General features: G+C 35.8%; 1 protein-coding gene across 1 annotated transcript in view; it reads left to right on the forward strand.

Annotated features, from left to right (window-relative positions):
• Cntnap2 (contactin associated protein like 2) overlaps nt 1–22,579 on the forward strand; it is a 1,581,993-nt gene that overhangs the window by 732,280 nt on the left and 827,134 nt on the right. The window contains exon 4 of the mRNA XM_028776440.1: nt 19,742–19,889. Within this exon, the coding sequence (XP_028632273.1) occupies nt 19,742–19,889 (148 nt within the window). The remainder of the gene's footprint in view (nt 1–19,741; nt 19,890–22,579) is intronic.

Genomic DNA, 22,579 nt, shown 5'->3' on the forward strand with positions numbered 1-22,579 from the left:
GGATGTTGCACACTATGCCCTTTTGCCCATACCATGTTACTTGAAAATGTTCATTGCAATGAGTCATTGGTTTATGGGCTATGACTTCTCTTACACTATGAATACTGGATTCTCAACTAGACTCCTTTTGGATATCCTACTGTTGCCCTGTGTCATGGAGATCCTGCAGATTTAGATCTATAGGGCATGTTCCTTCACATGTTCTAGCACTTCATAGGTGATATAGAAGTTGGTGTGGGCCAACTCAAAGCTCTGGATCTGGGCCTGAGTGGTGGTAGCTGAGGTGGTCAGCGCTCTGGTTCTCCATCCTCCTCACCACTAGGGCAAGCTCTCCAGCATTGACCAGGCAGCTCACCCAGTGTTGCAGCTGGCACTTGATGGGGCCAGCTCTCCCATGCTCATGCCCTCTTTGCAACCCCTGAAGCCAGATCTACTGTGATGTCAAGCAATGTATAGGGTCTATGATCCAAGTGTTACTGACGGTAAGACTGAAATGGGCCAGCTCTCCAGATTTCATGACTCCTGAAGCCAGATTTCCACAATGTCTACAATGTTGTGCACAGCCATTAGACATCAGCATGGCCCCAGATGGCAGCCCAGAACAGGAATATCTGCTGAGCTTTTTGTGGTAACCGACCTGCTTTGCTGCAGGGCCATGGACCCATATAAGGCCCTCTGTGGCAGGACAGGACAGGGCCTCACCATGGTCTCAGGTAATATCACTGGATGTTAATGTTAGACTGTTTCTTACTACCCTCGTGTCTCTGGTTTCACCTCTCTTCATTGTGTCTATAACCTTCTGCTTCTCTTCCATCTCCCTACCACTTACTTGAACATCGTAGCAGCACCTGTGGCCTCTGTGTGTCAGTGGTTATCTCAGGAGTGCTATGGCCCACCTATGCCACATAGCACTGGTCCGACTTATCTCTGGTGTGTTTTGCTCTAAGGCATCAGACTGGAGTTTGTCTCAGGCTTTCCTGGCCATTTCAGGCCCTGCCTAAAAAATCTTTTTATCATCTATTTTCAAATATAAATTCAAACACATTTTTAAAAGCACGATTCCTTTGTAAGTGAATAGTAAGCATATATTAATTATCTGCTTAATCATTAGTGTGGAAAGCAGCAGGAATCTAGAGCTGATTTAAAACATGAACACAGAGACCTGAAGAGTTATCTCAGTGAATAAGAATATTGGCTGCTCTTCCAGAGGACCTGCATGCAATTCTGAGAATGCACATGGAAGCTTTTAATGCTATTATTTCCAGTTCTAGGGGAACTGATATTCTCTTCTGACCTCTGTGGTTGCTATATGTACATGGTACATAGTCATACATACAGATATAGCAGCCATACACATTAAATACAAGTAAATACACATTGTTTATAATTTTAAAGTAAAAATATGGAAGAATATAGTCAGTGAAATAAGGAAGTTGATATCAGCTTGTTAAACTATACGAGAAACTGTCCAGTGTTCTGTAAGGCAGTGTATTTCTAATGGGTAAAGACTATTATCCAATTCTTCATGTGTTAAGCCCTTCCTGGCTCCATCACACCATGTTACGTCAGGATGCACAACAAATGATTGTTGACTTGCTTGTTGAAATCAATGTTAGTTTTCAATATCTCTTACACAGTTCACTGGAGAATTAACTAGGGGACAGTTACGTTATTAAGGAAACTTTTTTGTTGTTGTTTTGCATGTATGAGTGATTGTGTGTGTGTGTGTGTGTGTGTGTGTGTGTGTGTTTAGGATGCTCAGAAATTGGAGTTACATACAGTTATGAGCCACTATGTGGGTTCTAAGAATTGGCCCTAGATTCTCTTCTAGAAGAGCAAGTGATATTAACCACTGAACCATCTCCCACCCCTGAGGGAATAGCTTCACTATGGAAAACACTAACAGAAAGAGTAAAAGCAAACAAATATTTTCCTCACCCATTCTTTATTTAGAGATATTTATGATTGGAAAATCATTGGAAACATATTCACAGTTACCTCTGAGGGGAAAGAATTCATTACTTCAAATAATGTTTATGAAACCCCTTGATATTCTAACTTGAAGGTCACAATCAATTTCAAGGATTCTGTCTTAGAAACTGACTGTCTGAGCCAAGTAAACAAATTGCCATCTGTGTGGATAACAAGGCACTAAAGCAAAGAAACAAGACTGTAGTTCCCCAAACAGGATGGAGAAAAATGCTTGTTTGCTATGGAGGTCCATATTCATTCCCTTCTACAAATGATCAAATGTTGGTTTTAAGCTATATTTGTTAAAAGTAAAATGAATATTAAGTCCTTGCAGATAATTTATAAAAATAAATTGTTGAAGACAAGCTATATATGTTTTGTCATTTGAATCTCAATATTATGCTATCTACTTACTAATAATGTGTTTTCAAGTTACTTCTAAGTAAAAAAAAAAAAAGCATGATAAAAATGTATGATATTTGGCACTTGACCAAATGTGATCATTCATGGCTTCCATCCCAGATCTTAAGAGGGAGAAGCAGGCAGATCTTTGTGAGTTCAAAGACAGCTCAGTTGATCTAGTGAGTTCCAATACAACTAGGGTTATATGGTGCGACACTATCATAAAATAATTAAATAAATACAAAACTTCTTAATCAAGGGATAGAAAGAAGTGAATGCAAATCTCTATCCAGTATTATAATAGCCTATTTCCTAAGAACTACTAAGCAGTCATTCATATTTACAAATGCACATGTTAAATTCTTCATGGTACATAAAAATATGCCAGTATGTTGCTTTAAGTGAGTTAACAAACCCATTTCTAAATGTACCTGTTCTCTGGCACCATGCTTTCTCCTTGGGGTCATATTCTCTGGTATAGCCTTTCTTACAGTCAACAAAGGAATATGTCAGTTGACTGAATGTTAGGTAGATCGTTGATGGTTCTGAATTCTCAAAGATTGCAAATGCAATTAAAATCATTCACAACAAAGGCCAAAAGAAAGCTGAACCCACCACTAATACATATACAGCTTGCATAATTTTCTACATATTTTTCTCTAAAAGGATTTTCTTAAATGTTAAATTTCAATTATGCTTGTTATAATAGTAAAGATGCCAGTATTAAAAAAATTCCATGACATTGGCAGCATCTTATTTACCAATGTATTGTTAACTTATTTTACACACAAGGACCATTTGTATCACAAGGAAGGCCAAAAGCTAGAAGGAATAAATATTAATACGTATGATTCATCTCTGCTTGATCTGGTTTAAATATAACACAAGAATAAGTCAAGTGTGTCAAATCTGAAGTGCAAAGAAGAACATTTTAGGCCTAATGAAAGACATGAAGCTTATTAGTTCTAGTTCAAATAGTGTCTAAAATGAGCCAGTAGTTTTTGTAGGTCTGTAATGATTGCTAGGGTTTAAGTGGGGGGGGGGGCTTTGAATATCATAAATAAAATGAGGAAATGACTAAGTGAAGAACATAAATTAAAAATATCGATGTTGAGGCATGGTGTGGATGAAACAGTGCTTAGAGGATGGTGATGATCACAGGGTAAGTTTTTTACTTGTTCTGTGTTCAGTACTCACAGAAAGCTTTTACATACTTACATATAGCGAGAGATATATTTCATTATATACTAAGCAAAAAGGAAAAGATGAAAAAAAGAAAAAAAGAAGAAAAAGAGCTTGAGGACCTGAGTTTGGAACCCTGGAGCCCACATAATAAACATTTGTCACGCTAACACTTATAATCCAATTGGTGAGGGTCAGATAGAGACGTGAGGATCCTTCAAGTTCATTGGCCAGCCAGTCTAGCCAACATGATGAGTTTCAGGATCACTGAGAGATCATGTCTCAAAACAAAACAGTGGCAATAATTGAGGAGCAATATCCAACATTGCCCTCTGGCCTCCACTCCCATGTGTAAAAATACATTGCACCTACATGCACATGTGTAAATCTACACTAAAAAGTGCACAACACACACACAGCACACGCCAAACACACAAAATAAACCTAAATGAAATTACATGTAGATGTTTACATGAACTGTTTTTGAAGATGTGTGTCGTCTATTCTAGAATATTCTTCTGTTACTCTATAGACTTGACTGAAACCATGAGTAAACAGATCAAATGTCTAATTAGGGTATGATAGCAATACAATAGAAAAGTAATGCTGTTAATGATGTCTGTCCTGAAATGACAAGTGTCACCAGATTGTGACATGTACTCAGTGAATAGCTGTTTTGTTGGTCCTATCTAAGAACTACTTGGTTGGGCTCCCTGGTAGACAGAGCTCTAGTTAATTAGAGTTCACCCACTTAAGTCTGACATCAGGTGACTTTAGGAAGACATTCTATCTGATGCATAATGTCAATAATGTTATACCCTTGCTGTATTGTGTTTCATATATCCAAAGAGGATAATGTTACTAATGTTCCACCCTCACTCTACTGTGGCCTATATATCCAAAGAGGCTGGGTCCAGTGGGAATGTAAAGAACACGTTGCTCAAGCACATTCCTCATTTCCCACAGTGCCAGAATATTGAGTGATCAGCACCAGTTTTTCTAAACAAGGTTGCCATTAAAATACTGTTTTTCACTGTGCCAAACCCAAAGAAAGGAGGAAACTACCTTCTGAGTCCCAGTACCTTGTGGTGTTAATCAAAATTCCATAAATACAAGTCATAGTGATTATTGAAGAAGCTTATATATATGCTTTTATTTTTAATTTTAGCTAAATCTTAAATGACACGTGTATTTTTTACCTTGTTGTAGTAGTATGTATTTAATCTTGGTCAGGCATTTCTACCTTGCTTTTGATCATTCAGTTCCTAGATAGAAGACATATAACTTTTATATTTATAATATGCCTTTAAAGCACTAGAGCTGGGCAGATAACTATCCTCTATGCTGTTATCTCTACTTTTCTGCCAGCAACCCCGAATTATAACTTGCCATGTTCTGTCTGAGTAGCTCTTAACTTCAATTGGGCAGGCCTGATGGCTATGTTTTCATGACTCATGTATCCCATAGCATCATCTCTCTTCACCTTCTTCTCTTCTCATGAACTCTTGTGTGGGTCTACTTCAAACCCACAAGACCAGGAACCAACACCTACCTCTCTTCTGCCCAGCTATAGGCTGTCTGTATCTTTATTCAACTAGTAATTTAAAATAAAGGAGCAAGCCCACATAGTATCACATCCCCGAGGCAACCAGGGGCAGTATTAGCGTAGCAAAAGTTCAAACCTCAACAATATGGCAATGACATCCCTTGACATGAATGATTTCTGATGTCACTACATCAAATGCTATGTCAAATTGTCTTGCTTTACACATGTGAACACATTACATCTCACAGTCAAGTGGAGTCCATAAAGGTGTATTCAGGATTCATCAACTCATGATGCTCCTAAAGCATGAATAAAAATGCCTCTTCTTTTAACCTATGCCCATTAGCTTTTATCCTGTGCCCATTAGCTTTTATCCTGTGCCCATTAGCTTTTATCCTGTGCCCATTAGCCCACCATTATAATTCACTTTGTAATATATATGTGTGTGTATGTTTGTGTATGTATATAATTTTATATACATATACAGCAATCCAAAGTGCATATACTACTTATGTTTTTACACACAGGTATATATACACTTTTTACCTTTTACCTCTCTCAATATTGTTTATAGCCCACAAAATCACATAATTCTTCCGACTGAGATACAAGTATCAAAAAATTTGATAATTTGCTTTCATCAAGCACATCTTAGATTTCATCATATAGAAGAAAGAACTCTTCTGTACAACATAGAAAGCACTTCCTATTGATTTATAAATGAATATATGTTGCTGTTTACCTGTGTTTTCCCATCTTTAGTTGAAAGTTATGTTATTCAGACTGCCCTTTATAGGAAGATTCTACAGTCTTCTAACATTTGGGATTCCTCTGCAAGTCCTATCTAGACTGGATGATACTTTTTTTGTTGTTGCGGTTTGCTGACTAGAACAATATCTCAGTAGCATTTTACTACAGAGAGGTAAAGTCTCAAATTCCACTTTCTTTTTCTGCCTTCATTGTAAGAGCAGAATGAGCCACTCTGCCAGACATAATCTGCAATGACCTCTAGATCTGCCCTCAGCATTAACAAGTCTGCTACTCCAGAAATACACATTTAGACAACTGCCTTCCAAACCTCAAGAAGTTATTCTGAATGGATCACATGAAACATATTCACATTTTCCTAGCAAAATCCCTCAGTGAGCTAAGATTTTGCTCTATATAAATGTTTTGATCTATAATTTATGTATATAGATAATTAATATTTTTATTACTCTATATGTCAAAAAGATCTCTGGGGGTAATTTTTTAACCAATTTCTTCTAATTTTATTTACTATTCTTCAAGAAATTCATGATTATGACATATTAGTTATCATCCATCTCTCTTCTCCTCTTCCTCCTCTCCAGTCTTCTTCATGTCCTCTCTTTCCATAATTTTTCAACTTTGTAAAATATAACTCACTGAGTCTGATTAGTAATATCTATATGTGTATGGTATAAAATATTTTAGTCAGGAGTAGCCTGGGCAGGGCTGGAGATTAATCTGTGACAGATCATAAACCTAGCTTGTTGAAATCCCTGGTTTAGATTTACCCACTGGGAAGGAAAAGATAATCACATAATAAACTTACTTTTCATTCTATTCAGAATAACATATTTATACAGAGTGTACCCCTATTTAATCATTGTTGTACAGCTTTTCTATTTGTTCTTTTACATTGAAAACCTGTTTAAGGACATTCACTTTCTCAGGAAAGTCCATTATTATTTCATATTCATCAGATATCACAATGATGGCCATTTTGCATGGGACTACATTATAGTTTTGCTCTTTATAGTAGAATTTAAAAACAAGTTAATCCTTGAAATTAACCACTCATACTATTTATTCAGGTTACATAGGTAGTTTAAATAAATGCCTTATATCCCTGATGCTATAGTACAAAATGCTGCCCTCTTCAATTCTTCATTAATACTGACATAATGAAATATGGCTTTTAGGATCTTAGCATAGCATTCAACTTTTGGGCACATCACCCACTGCTGGTGAAGTGTTGGATTTCATATGTTTTATTTTACTAATTGTGCCTATATTTGATTAGAAATTTTACTTTATTGAAGAAAATGACATCATGAAGATTTCAATATTGCAAGAGATCATTTATGATATTTAGCATTTTCTATTTCTCACTAAAATTTTGTTTTTAATTAGTTGTATATCAGTCTGGTTTTACAAGACACACTGCTAAGGGTTTTCATGCATTCTTAGGTCTACTTACTCCTTTGCTATCTTATAGAACTGGAAAGCACCATCACATCCAAGATGTCCACACTGATTGTTAAAGGTGCAGTATGTCCACAATCATAAAGGTTCTGCATGTTGTTGCATGATGTCTTCTGTTCTGCTTTCATCCCTTCTTCTGAACTTCTAACGACCAGTTGTAGTCATGAGGCTGAGGATCTAGTCATTCCCAACTGCTTAGCTAGTTGCTGTGATTTCTTCTTCTTGGCCCTACACTCACTCATCATGACTTACAGGTTCTCTTACTCCCTAGGTATTACTTTCTTAGCAGCTGCTTTCTCAGAAAACCTGCAGTCATCAGTAGAGACACAAATGAGCCCTCAGTGTCAGGCTATTGGTTTCACCATTGAAGCAATTCTTAGAAAATGCTTATCCTTGCATACTGTTTTTCTCCATTACACAAAATATTTTGTTTCTTAGTGTGCATAAGCATGTGTGAGACTTAGCTGGAGATAAGCTACTATCTGTCTCCCTCCTTCATTTCCCAAATACTGTATTATATCCTTCTTCCCATTTCAATTTAGATTGCTGTGTTAATAACAAACAGCATAGTTTATTTTATCTACTTTCTGTGCTTAATATAACACTTAGGTTCCAATATTTAACCTAGCAAAAGTCACAAACTATATGTACTCGATAGATTTTGTTTTGTTTTTGTTTGTTTTTTTTATTAACATAATGCAGACTAGAGTCATTTGAAAAGAATTCACTTAAGAAAATGTCTCCATCAGACTAGTCTGTAGGTAAGCCTATAAGGTATATGTTTTATTAATGATTGGGCCTAGCCAACTGTAGATGGTGCCACTCCTGGGCAGATGGTTCTGGATAGCACAAAAAAGCATACTGAGCAAGCATGAGGGGGAAGCTATAGTAAGCAATGTTCCTCTATGGCCTCTGCTTCAGTTCCTGCTCCCAGGTTCCTGCCTCCAGGTCCTGCCTTGAAGGTCTTGTCTTGAGTTCTTACTCTATTTTCCTTGGATGATGGACTACAGACTATAAGATGAAATAGTCATTTCTCCTTCAAGTTGCTTTTTATCATAGTATTTTATCACAGCAACAGAAAGACTAACTAAGACACTAAATCATAAGATGAGAAAGAAAATAATACAGCAGAATAAAATGGATCAAACTCTCAAATCAAAGCAAAACTGAATTTCTCTAATAACATTCTATCAATTTGTAATGTTAGGTTTAATATCAGAAAAATATGACTTTCAAATGATGTAACTTCCATGTCATAATTATAGTAGTGTCAACAGTTATGATAAACTATGAATGACAAAGCTTACATATACCAGCCAACTGAACAAACAAAATGAGCTTCACATAAAAACTAGCTAAATTTAAATGTAAATGATGGGGCACACAAGTTACTCCTGAGACTGCAGGAAGAAAATCAAGTCTTCCAGGCCAGCTTGTGCTACAAAAATCATGAATAATAATAATAATAATAATAATAGGGACATTTTTAACTTGACAGACTCTGTGGTTCAGTTAACAATACTGTTACCATGTCCAGTTCCTGGCTTTGATGATTGAACAGTAATTGCTGAGCATTAGAAAATGCAAGGAAAGTTTTCACTATATTATTTCTATAACTGCTTTGTGACTCTAAAATCATTTCAAGAAAGGAAAAAGACTAAACAAACTGATTTCAATTTGACTTAAAATCTAAACTTCTCCAGTGTGCAAATATGTTCAGAAATGACATCTAAACAGCTAAGATAACTCAATATAAGTGTTCACTTGATAAAGTTTCAAGGCTTGAAAGTGTAATTTATTTACTCTGCTTGGAAGTTTTGAATAAAACAATTAAATTCTAACTTTCAAAAAAACATTGTAATATATAAAAGTCTCTGTAAAACAGGTAAATAGATCCTTACTGAGCAGAAAGACATGGCTTAAGAATACTACTACCTAAACTTTACAAATAAAAGAGCACAGAGCACAGATTTATGTTTGCATACTAATAACATACAATGGAATTTAAGAAAATCTAAAACAAATAAAGTAGAAATGATATATGTTTCTTCATTGTGTTAATTTTTAAAGATTCATGAAAGTTTTATAATTATATTTTTATAATACATGAAATAGTTTCTTCATATTTCTAATGACATTCAAATACAGATATATCAACATAAAATCTCAGATAGCATTTGCTGTATGGTTACCATGTCTTTTTCTCTGTTAGAAATTTTGTTTGGTTTACTTTTTATCACTGCCCAGGATGACACCAAGGTGGCTACTTTCCAGTTGAGTGCTTCCATAGTGTATTTTACAAAGATCTATTGAATAAAGTAGACCTGATTAACATCATTGTCTTCTAATTCAGTAGTTGTTAAGACTTGGTTGTTTTCATTGTCACTTATTCAAAGGTCTGATTCCACACAGCTCTCAGGTTCCCTTGTTTACCTTGCAGAATCTACTTGCTTGCCTAGCAAATCCCATTCCTTCTTAGTTTCATCTTAGACCTAAAAAATGTGCATCATTTATCACATCTGCTTGTTTCTGGGACTTTACACAAACGTAACACAGGATTATACTGAACAGCGTTTTAGCTGATCTTTACACCAGAGGACTGATTTATTTGCAATTTGCTGTAGAGCCTTTTGCGTCTTTTCAGTTCCCTTCTTAGACGAGGAAAATGTGCTGCAAAGTTAAAATGATGGTCATCTATTTGTAGTTACAAATTAATTCTGTTCAAAGAGAAAATGAAACTTTTCATATGCATAAAAGAACATGGGCGTAGCTGTATGAATATCAAACACACTGCTGAAGAGACGCTTAATCTTCTATTGGTCAAAAATGGAAAGCCTTAAAGATGTGAATACGATATAGAATTTCTGTCAATTGGGACTTGCAATTGTGTACTTTCTACAGGTCTGACTCAAGCTAATGTTGGTGTCTCCATAAGACACCAATAAAACAAATCTATTTGTTCAGCTAAGTCAATTTTGCTAATTTGTTAAGAAGAATCTGTTAAGTGAATCATTTAGCATCCTATAAACAAAACAAAGGGTGATAATTGTGCAAATTATTCTTTCTAACTTATTGAGTTGGCACCATGTAAACAAAGGCAAGCATCTATACTTTGGATGAAGTAGTTAAGTTCATGCAAATTGAGACTTTAATTTAAAAAGATTTCTCTTGTAGTATGCACCCTGGCTTGAGAAAGAAAGAGACCAGATGGAGAGAGAGAGAGAGAGAGAGAGAGAGAGAGAGAGAGAGAGAGAGAGAGAGATCTGTAAAAGGATAAAGAAGATTTGAGAAAATGCAGTGGCCTCTCAAAGAGGAAGCTGTTCTTGGAAAGTGGGGGCACCTGTCAATGTAAGGTGACTGAGTCAGAGGAGGAGCCTCATGTGACATAAGATCCCAGCTTAGGAGGCTAGGATGATGGAAATGTTAGCAAACTTTGGAAGGAAATAAAAAAGGAGGCTTTTGAGATCTGCGGAGGGAAGATCTTTCAGCTTATATGCTTTGACCCCCCCTCCTGCCTCCTCAAATAAAGATGTAGGGTAGAATGCTGAAAATGCTGGCCCACTTTGCAAATGCCAACTTAGGGCAGCAGATAGAGCTATAGAAATTGATCCCCAATATTTGTTTTAAGGTGAGTGATCCTTGACAGAAATTGGGCTGATCCAGAATATGGGAGAACAGATAGCATGGCATCCTTGTCCTGGGATCTAAATAAGACCACAACCTGAAGGATGAAAATATCAAGTTTTCCAAAGAGTCAGATGTTCTTACAATTTACAAAGGAGGCTTGAGTTTTAAATCATTAATACTGGAGAATAGTGGTAGGAAAAAAAGATGACTAGAGAGCTGCATGTGAAGTCGTTTGGGAGATTAAGATAAAGTATGTGTTAAAATTGAATGCATTAAAACAGATTAAAGAAATTTAGTGAGGTTTCCTAGATTTACCTAAAATGAATGACACTTGATTTTTCTTTTACTCATTATTTTAAGACAAAGAGGTTTTTAAGGAAAGAAAATACATGAGAATGGGGACAATGGGTAAAAGGAGGAGAAAGGATGCGAAAGATGGAAGACAGTTGGAGTAAGAATCACTCCGTAGTAGGCTGTGGAAGAGGAACAGGTAGAAGATAATTGTAGCTGTTTGACTTAATTTATTTACTTGTCAGTTGACACACAATGTCAACTGTGTGCATTTAAAGCTAATAGACAAGTTCACATACATACTTTTATATAAACAAAATTCTCGTATTTTCTTCACGAATATGATAGCTGATTATGCTTATGGAGCTTCCAAATTTTTTGCCAAGTTGACTGTAACTTTTTACATTACTGACATAAATGCAGAGTCCACTAAAATTTGTTTACATAGTCCTTATATGTTCTTATATGTTTATAGTTTTAATTTCTTAAAATTTAGTAACCCCAATGCCATTGTTACTATTATTTTAATTTGAATTTATCTAATGACCAATGATGCTTAAAAGCAATAACTAGATTTGGTTTTATTAAACTTAGAATAGTAAAGTAAGATCAAACTTTAGGAAGGTTGAGATACTAGAAAATTGCAAAGTGAGATACTAGAGAATTGCATAAAGAAAAATTTTCAACTAAGTATAGTCTGAAACTCTGGGAAATAAAATTGAAAGAGCATAATTAAAATGATCTCACTTTTGAAAATGGGGAAGGAATGGTGTAACCATTGGACACATTTAAACTGCTTAATGATGATAGTGGCTACTTAATAAATCAAAGAGGAAGCTTCATAAAGGTGACTAACTAGGTGGAATGTCCAACAAATCTAAAACTGAAAACAAACAAAAGACTGTCTTCTGTTTACTAATATGTGTTTTCTGTTGCAAGAAAGGATAAGAAGCAGGAAAGGAAAGGAAGTTCAGTGGTTAAAGAGCATTGTCTGCTTTTGCAGAGGACCCAGAGTCAATGTTCAATTCTCAGCACTTATACTATGTTTAATAATGACTTGAAGTTGCATTCCAAGGGATCCTACAGAAGCACAGCACACAGGAGGTGCACAAACACATAGATGCAGGCCAAACGATCAGGCATACAACACAAAAATGTTGTTTAATGAAGATGAAAATCATAAGAGTAAGACTCACACTCTGAAAGAGAACAAAGAGTAGCCTAAGCCGGTTCTCTGGAAATATTTGTAGCAGAAAGCAGTAGAGAACTAACACTCATAAAAATGAAAGAAGATAGGCCGGGTGGTGGTGGCACACGCCTTTAATCCCAGCACTTGGGAGGCAGAGGCAGGTGAATTTCTGAGTTCGAGTACAGCCTGGTCTACAGAGTGAGTTTCAGGACAGCCTGCTCTATACAGAGAAACCCTGTCTCGAAAAAACAAAACAAAACAAAACAAAACAAAAAAAAGAAGATAACTTAAATATTATATTAGGGGTTTTTCTTCCCAATCCCATAAAAAGATATTCAAATATATGATGAAGTATTAGTTTCTGCAGCACCAGGAAATACTTTTTTTGCCTTATTGGGTATCTCTAAAGCTATTAATGGATATTAATCATGTAATGTAAAAATGGCAAATTATATGTTCATATTAAAGAAAATATATATTTATATTAAGTTGAAAAAGCTATTACAAATGTTCATCAGCAATATATTTAGCATTAGATATGTTGACATTTCATGGCATAAAGCTATCCAGATGAATGATTTTATGTTTTTAGAATACAAAAATTAAAAATAGTAATTTGCTTAATGACTATTAATTCTCATACTAAATAACACTTGGCCCTTTTCCTATTTGCCTGCTAATGACAATGTTATGTTGTCCATATAAAAGATATATTACAATGCCTTTCCAAAGAGTGTGTTCTCATGTTCATGTCATTACCGCTTACCATAAACTCAAAAGAAGCTGAATCCTACTCTGAAGACAAGATCTGAAATGCTCAAGACTTGCTTCAGTTGTGATGAGAACAAAATGCCATATAAGGACATAGGAGAAGCAGTTAGAAGGGAGCAGAATTCTTGCATTGAACATTTGGGTTAAACTGTAAAACTGTGTTTGCTGAATACGTTTTGGCCTTTTCCATAGGGCTTCATTGTAGAAAGCTTGAAGGAACCCCCTTTGCAATCATGTGCTAGTCTTTGATACCAGTTGTTGAACACTGTGTTCTGGTGCAGAATCATTTCTTTTGCATGAGAATTTGAGATATTTTGTTGTGCTTGGTATCAGGAGAGTTAAGCTTTATGAAACTGGTTGGGCTTTATGTAAAAAGGTATGCCAAATCCTTCAACTGACTCTATATATTTACTATAGAAGGAAATTCATTTTACACTTGATCTCAACCAGAGCAGTGAGAAGGGATGTGAAAGCTACACTCACACATACAATGTAAGCATGCATGCATACATGTATGCATGGACATGTCTCCATATAAATGCATGCTTAATTGTTGGTTTTTAATACATTTTTCTTTAAGTAGCATATAAATAACTGCTTTAGCCAAATAGTATATAAAAATTTATTCAAAAATTAAAAGCACATTGTCTAATATCCTACTCAAAGAGGTCCCCCTTTCCCTATATACTAGCATGCTAATTTATCATTTTTCAATCAGAAATTATTAACTTCTGACTTCACCATGGATCAATTAGCAGTTTTGATGCTCACTTTTGTTCTGCTAGACACAGCTTTATGTGTGTTTTAAAATACTGATATTTTCCCTTGGTTGTAACAGTAAAATACTACTTACCAAAACAACTGAAGTTCCAATACTTAAACTGCACAGGGAAATATTACCAATATCACCCTGGATGTAAGAAAACACAGGTAACTCCTTAGTCTTACATTCAAAGAACAGCAAACCTAATTATGTGGTAAAATAAATAAAAACTATTAGGGAACTTGCATAATGCTGAGAAAATGAAAAGAAAGAGGCATATTCTACTGAGTCAAGACTAGTTGTTCCCAAAGAAAGTGCTGTCTCTCACAAGCCAGTAGAACTCTGCAAACTTTGTCTCACATTTTCATCAGGTCATCAGGCAAATGTGTGTTTTCAGCAAACTTCAAGTAGCTCTCCTATATGAACTTACTAAGGTTGATAGATGGGAGAGTTCATTTTTGTTTTACAGCTAGTGTATATCCTTTGAATTGTGCATGGTCATTTCCATTTCTCCCACAATCCTGTGATTTCTAGCTATTTTGCATAATTATAATGACAACCTCATAACTCTGGAAAATTTTTATTCATTACCCTGGTGTCTTCTTGAATCAGAACAGCATGATCTTTTTTTTCTTGTAGGAGTATTATCAAGCATATGGTTTGCTAACTATAAATAGAGAATAGAAATAACAGGAACGTATATATAGGTGGCTAGAAATTGGGGCATGCAGGATCCTATTCATTCATTTCACAAAGAAGTAAATGTGGAGCTGTTGACCATTGGCCCCTGTATTTGAGGGATCAAATACAGATGCACTAAAACGATATAGTCTAGAATTTTATGAGGTGGCCTTGGTATAGCTGGGATTTGAAAAGTGAAGTCAGAAATATACCTATAATCAGAAAGTACTTTCAGGATGCGTGTGAGCACCTGGTTTAAAAAAAGTGAGTTGAGGTTCCAGGGTAAGAGGCCAGGATAAGAGGAGGAGTAAGAAAAAAATGCACAAGACACCCAACACGCAAAGAATGACATTCTATGTACCTCCCTCAGCAAGGAGTAACTTGGAAATTCATGATACTACACCATGGCAACTCTGTTTTTCAACTTTACTATAAATTGTTGGAATAAGAAAATAAAAACTAGAGTCACAAAGAGAAATAGATGGAAAATGGTTGTAGAGATCATGGTTTATAATATCAGAGTCATGAATAGACACTGTTTCTACTAGAGCATTTTTTCCACTGGCAGACCATTGCCCACATTAGGAAACACACAGGTTTGATGTTATTGCTTTCTTCCCATTTTCCTCCTAATTTCCTAAGTTAACTTCTGTCAGTAACACTTAGAGGCCTATCTATGTCGATTTACACAAAGGTTACGGCTTATAGGTTCAATTTTAGTTAAGCAAAATCTTTAAGTCCCAACATGTCATCAGATTGCTGTACATTTGTGGCTTTTTTTTCCTTTCTATTGGTTATTTTATTTGTTTACATTCCAAATGTTATCCCCTGTAATGGCTGTTTCTTTTGTAATGGCCGGTTCTGCTACTTTGTAATGGCCCGTTTTGCTGCTCCGGTCCGCAGGTCAGGGTCTAGCAACAGAGAGAGTGGGGATGGAGGAAGGACGAAAGACGCAAAAAATGGATACAAGACAGAGACTGGTCGAGTCTCTTCAAGTCTCTTCTTTATTCTCCCATAGTCTCCTCTATTCTCCTTTAGTCTCTTATATTCTCCTATATTCTCCTCCATAGAAAGGAAATCCTGGGTATTTTACACCCTTTACCACGTGACTTGCCCTCGTGGACAAGCTTAACTGAAGGCACTACATCACGTGCCTTGTAGCCATGGATACCACGTGCACCTTGAAGCTGGGGGCACTAAACAGTGTAACAAGATGTTTATCAGAGTGTGCTCAGCTATTGCAGGCTGTTGAAAACAAGTCTCTTTTCAGGGTATATGGCTTGAGATGGCTGTAAAGATGATAGCCGCTTTCGACTAGGAGTTGACTCCCAACAATCCCCCTTCCACGTTTCCCTGCCACAAACCCCCATCCTCTCCTCCCTACCCTCTGCCTCTATGAGGATGCTTCCCCACCTGCCCACCCACTCTTGCCTCAGTGGCCTAGAATTCCCCTATCCTGGGTCATCAAGCCTCAATCAGATCAAGGTATTCCCCTCCTACTTATACCAGATAAGGCAATCCTCTGCTACAAATCCAGCTGGAGCCATGGGTACCCCTGTGTACTCTTTGGTTGATGGTGTAGTCCCTGGGAGTTGGGGGGTTCTGGTTGGTTGATATTGTTGTTCTCCCTATGAGGTTGCAAACCCCTTCAGTTCCTACAGTCATTGCCCTAAATTCCCCATTGAGGTCCCCTCACTCCAGTCCATTGTTTTGCTGTGTACATCCGCATCTGTATTGGTCTGACTCTAGCAGAACTCTCAGGGGATAGCTATACCGGGCTCCTGACATGATATGGCTTTGAATGGAAGCTCTCTTGAAAACAACTGAAAGTTTTAGCATGGACTTAATATACTTATTCTATTCATAAAATATGTTACATGTCACACCACAGACCTCCATGGTAGTATCTACAGTCTGATAAATTACATGCTTTGACAGTTTAAAACTCTTTCAATAGTTTACTGAATTTTAAATTGCCAAGTAGCTACAAAGTCTTAAAATGAGGACTGACTTTTGGGTCTTGTCTGAAGGCAGCACCGGCATGTCCAAGTTTAGAGTTTCTTTGGATGATGATGACCTAGCTCATTGCTACAGCACCTGCTAGGCACATATCCAGCCCCCATTTGTTTTTAACTTCTCTCCCCAAAGGGAAAAGTAAAGCTCTTCAAGGAGACAAGCTGGTAAAATATAGCATCCAACTGTGCTATGGGTCAACTGTGGTCTATTCCTCATTTTTGAATCTATTTGCAATACAAGAAGATCAGATTATCCACTATATATTGTGCTATTAAAGCACAGATAGCATGGGACAGAGAAGTGCACAAAATATGAAATCTAGAATACATACTATCTTGTACTTTATAGAAACATTTGTATAACACCATGGACAATCTATTTTGCTATTTGAGTCATAGAGATAGTGTACATGGAAGACTGTTAATTATTAAAAATTTCAATACAATTGATTATTTTAAAGTTAATCTAGTAAGGGTCTCACAATGCATTTCAAAAATTATCTTTTCTCTGTATTTGTGCAGTTTATAGGGTTGTCAGTCTAAGAACAACAGAAAAATTAAACATTATATTATATTGTTAGTTAGTGCTTATAAAGCATTGTGAGTTACATGACTGCTGTGTTAACCAAAATAATAATAATAAAGATATTCTACTCTGAGAAAATATACAAATCATGAACAACAGAAGAAAAGCAACACCAGCAACATATAACTAACAGGTTGCTACAGACTGATGTTTTACTTTTAGTCTTTCAACAATAAATTTGTCTGATTTTTTTAAGCCTCTAAGAAACTCTTATTATTATATACTATCTGTTCAATGAAGGTTAAATTTTGAATGGCATTATTTAATAGTACAAAGCTTCAAATTCCATTTCAATTTTCAACTATTGAAGCAAACCCCAAATCTTAATACTTTGTTTTGTAAAAATCAGTGTTTGTCTTATTTCTTCCATTTTCCTGCTTACATGAAAATTACAATCCTCTGAGAATGAGTGAAATCAAGGGACATAAGTACTTTCCCTGACCAATAGCAATTTAATCACAAAGGGAAAGCAGCGTTAATGGGCAATCTTCATTTCAGTCATCAGTGCCTCTCAGGCTTCGGCTGTTTATATCCAAACTGTGGAGGAGATATTGGTGCTGATGCTTACAATGGAAGCATGTTTGGTAAAAATGAGTCAGTAAAGGAAATATTGATCATGTAAATTGTTTGTAGAAACAAAAATAAAAAGTGAAATAGACAAGCAACATAGATCATGTGGCAGAGAGGACAGACACCAATTTTGTAATGAAAGTATGGAGACAGAAATTCTCAATCAGACTTTCAAATTTGTAGTCAAATATATAATAATGAAATAAAATGTATGGTGTCTAAGTGGGACCAAAGCATGTATTTCTCTCTGAAAATATAACTTTCAAATAAAGCAAGTGGATACATGAGCTTCTGACTTTGCTCTGTCTTCCCATGTCTAGACAGGCCACATTCTGTCATCACATTTCCTCCCGGTGAACCCAAATGTTGCTAGGGAAGTTAGCATGCTTAGGAAAATTAGTTGCAGAATATACAATTTTTTAAAATAATAATGTGTTATATAAATATTGGCTTATTTCATTAAACTTTTAGCTGTACATCTCTCTGCTTTCCTAATGTTTTTTAAATACTATCCTATTAAGACATATTTACCACTTTGTATGATATACAGTATGAATGCTAATACTTACCTCTCTCTGATGGTTAAAACTTCAGCTTTATGCATATGCAAACAGCTCACTGTATGTCTGTGGCTACATGTATTTCTGGTGCTTTTTTCTTTGCTTTTTATCTTATTAATTTGTTTTGTCTCATTGTGGTATGTTTATTTTATTTTATATTTTTAGACACGTGTTTGTTTTTACTGTAAGATAGAAAGAAAGAATGTGGGTTACAGTGGCTTAGGAGGTGGGGAGGATTGGAGAGGAGTAATGCAAATCACAATCAGAATGTACTGTATGGAAAAATTTCAATAAATAAATAAACAGAATAAAAGAAAAACAAAATGACAGTTAATGTAGTGTTTTAAATCTCAAAGCACTCTTGGGTCTGAAAAAAAGCGCTGAGTGTTATATTGTATCAAATCTAGAAGAAAGTATCATATGAATTAACATTTTTTTATAACTACTGGATTTACCTTTAGGAAATGCTATGCTATACTTTGGTGAGTTAGTCATCCTATATTTCTCAAAAATTTCAGCAGCTTTTGTCCGATGTCTACTGCTCAAATGCAGTATCTGGAGACTTGATTCTCCATCCTTTTTTATGTCTTCAGGTTAGTCAGTATTCTTCAGGTTGCTTGGAAAAGAAACTGAAGGACAGGTCAGAGAAACAAACCACCAAAGGCTTACTTACCTTCAGGCGATTCACAGGCTGTCACCACAGATGTGCCTGTTTCACCTATGCCAGACACCTGTCATTGTGAAATGACAAGGGAGCCTAATGATTTGGGAAAAGATGTTAATGTGTTTGAGAGGATCTGTGGTTACTTTAGCCCATTTCCCAATTAAAACAATATTTTTCCTTTACCCCACAAATGTAAATGATTGCGTTGCATTTGTAAGCGTGCACTTGTTGTGTTTCATGTGTGTATAAGTCCAACGTTGATTCCCTTTCTCTGTTGCTTTCCACTTTATTTTCCAAGACAAGTTCTCACAGGCCTAGGCGCCCCCAACTTCTGCTGGTCTAGATAGCTAGCATGCACTGAGGATCCCATCACGGCCTCTAGAATGCTGCGATTTCTGGAGACCCCCTCACCTACTTACTTGTTTTATGAATTCTGGGGATCCAATAATCTACAAGCATTAGCTCTCATGACAAGTATTTTATCTCCTTAACTATCTCCCCCAAAAGCAATACCTTTTTAAATAAAAAAAAAAATGAAAAGCTTTATTTTTCAGGTGTTTCTGATGTAAGAAGCTATAAAATCCAGATATCACTGGAGGTGAAAATATGAGTTTCATTTATTACACAAAATATATGATTGTCACCGAGATGTTCTTTAAAGGTTTTAAAATGTTTTTTTTTTCTTTCATTGAAGGCTTTTCCAGGAAACGTCAATTCTGACAGTGTGGTCCGGCATGACCTGCAGCATGCAGTAGTTGCCCGTTATGTACGCATTGTGCCCCTGGACTGGAACGGAGAAGGCCACATAGGGCTGCGTGCAGAAGTCTACGGCTGCTCTTACTGTGAGTGTCAAGTGTCAAGTTTATATCTGCATCATGGGTCATCTTCATTGAAATAGCAAATATTTTAAATGTTTGCTTATTCTCTTTAAAATATTATTACACACATACACACTCGCGCGCACCCGCGCTCATGCATGTATATAGCACTGTGTTGTTTTCTCTATTTTTATGATATAAGAATAAAGACTACATTAACTGAGGGCTGAGGCGGTGAATACTGCCTACCATACACTAAATCTGGTCTCAGCCCCACATAACTAGATGTGGTGGTTAATGCCTATGATCTGAGCACTAGGCATGTAGAGGCCTGAAAATCAGAAGGGCAACGTCATCCTCATTTACATAGTGAGTTTGTGACAAGCCTGAGCTGAAGTTTTATGAGACTTTATGTCAAAAGTGTTATTTAAAAGAAATTGAGAAAGTCCAGGAGTTAGAATGCATTTTGCTCTGCACACTGAATCAGTGAAGGTTTTAAGTTAAGTTGAACTCTTATGAATGATTTAAAAAGAGGCGATCTTCCTAAGATCTACCCTTACGGCTTTTGGTGAAGGAGGAAGATCCATTTTGAAGGTGACCTTTGGATCAACATGTCTCCTTTCACTTGTTATTCTTACTTTAAAAGTCAACAGGTGAAATTCTTAAGATTTTTAAAAAATTGTGTGTGTGTCTGTGTGTGTGTGCACGCTTGTATGTAGCATGTGTGTGTCCAGGGTATGTATGTGGTCAGAGAACAACTCTTTGGAATTGCTTATTTTATTCCACTATATGGTCAAGAAGATTTTGGATTTTTAGGATTGGTGGCAAGTATGTTTACCTGCTGAGCCAGCCTGATGACCTGCACCGCTGGGTTTTGTTATCATTTATATTTTGTGTTTTGTTAAGTTTAATTTCAATTAAAAGGATCATTTTTATTCAATTGTATTTTAACCCAAACCTTTTTTTAAAAAAAGTTTATAACCATGTCACACCTAGTTCTAGTGATTTCAGTATATCAATTTGGGCAGTGAATGGCTGCTGTCTGTTTTCTCTGCCTACAATACAGTAGGTCACCTCTTGTCCAGAGAGATTTTTAACAGGAATGCCAGTAGGTGCTTAATAGTGGAGCAGTGCTGGTTCCTAAATACACTGCTTTTTACTTTGCATGCTTATCTATGATCAGGGTTAATTTATAAATTAGACATGAAAAGAGATTTGAAGTATTAATAAAACAGAACAATTAACCAATATCTTGAAATTAAAGGTGTTTAAACCCTAAAATTTCTTTCCATTTCTGTAATTTCATATTGAATATTTTTGGAACATAGTTGAATGTGGAAAACAAAAACTCTAGAAATCAAGACAGCAGATAAAGAACTAAGATATTTCTCTTTCTCTTCTGCCCTGTTTTCTTCCTTTCTTTCTCCCTTGGCTGCTCTTTACCATTCGTCTGGACCTCCCTATCTATCTGTATTTCTACTGACATCTTTCTGCTTCCATCGGACCTCTGCCTCATCACAATTTTAGCTACAAATTTCCTTCAGGTCACTCTTGAAGATGGATTCTTTTAAAAAAGATATGTCTTCACTTATTTTCTTTGTGAACTCATGCTAACACTAAGCCACTTTAAAAATTGCTACATTTATTTATAAAATAAATTCTATCTACAAACACTGGCTTTATAACATTGAATTTCTAGCATAGTATATTCTTATTCTCCCAGGAAATTCTACAAGGGAGAGAAAATGTTGGGAATGGATACGGGTGGAAGATTAGTATATCAGCTTTCTGCATGAAATCTACCTTTAGATCTTACTCTATCATTTTTTATAGATCTATAAACATAAACAGTCACTATGACCACTAAAGGCAAAATTTCTCTTTTGAGCAGGCTTCTTAAAATTAATGAAACACTTAACATTTTATAATAAAGAATATGTAAAGCTTTCATGTCTGTAAGGATTTAGTTGCAAAGACTGTTGCAAACACTACCACAAAGATAACAAAATAGTGTCTTCTCAGTTCACAGGCAAACTCTTAAGGATGGAATAAACTGGCCATAAACGATTATCTAAAAATGTACATATTACTTTTATTTGATCATCACATTATATACATATATACATACATATACAAATATAATCCATACATAATGAAAAGAAGAATAGATTTAGCTATTTGGAAGAATGTAGCACTTCAAGGAGATGAGTTAGATCATTGGGAGAAGCAACAAAAACCCCACCCTAAATTAAGGTCCTTCCTACTGTGTCTTCTGGTACTTATGGACACAGGAGACAAAACATCATCTGACTGACTTATTAAAATATTTGTTAGATCTAATATTTTTGGTTTGTTAAATTTTTACTCTTCTGCTATATAAATAAACAAATTGATAAGTAGTGTGTTTTAAATAAAACTTTTTTAAAATCTTAGGATTTTTATTATTTTTGTGGAGTTGCTGTTAATGTTTCTGATGGCATAGATATAGAAAGTTGTTGAAGTTGATCCTTTAGGTGTAACAAGGTGTTACTATCATCTTGAAATCAAAGCAGATATGCCAGTCTCTATGAGAAACTCACAAGATTTGGTCCATTTGTTCTGTTGAAAGTGGAAGATTAAACAGGTAGTATATACTGCATTAGGTTCTACAACACCAGAGAGAGAGAGAGAGAGAGAGAGAGAGAGAGAGAGAGAGAGAGAGAGAGAGAGAGAGA

The sequence above is a fragment of the Grammomys surdaster genome, unplaced genomic scaffold (assembly GCF_004785775.1).
Source record: "Grammomys surdaster isolate TR1022 unplaced genomic scaffold, NIH_TR_1.0 269, whole genome shotgun sequence".
Classification (NCBI taxonomy): domain Eukaryota; kingdom Metazoa; phylum Chordata; class Mammalia; order Rodentia; family Muridae; genus Grammomys; species Grammomys surdaster.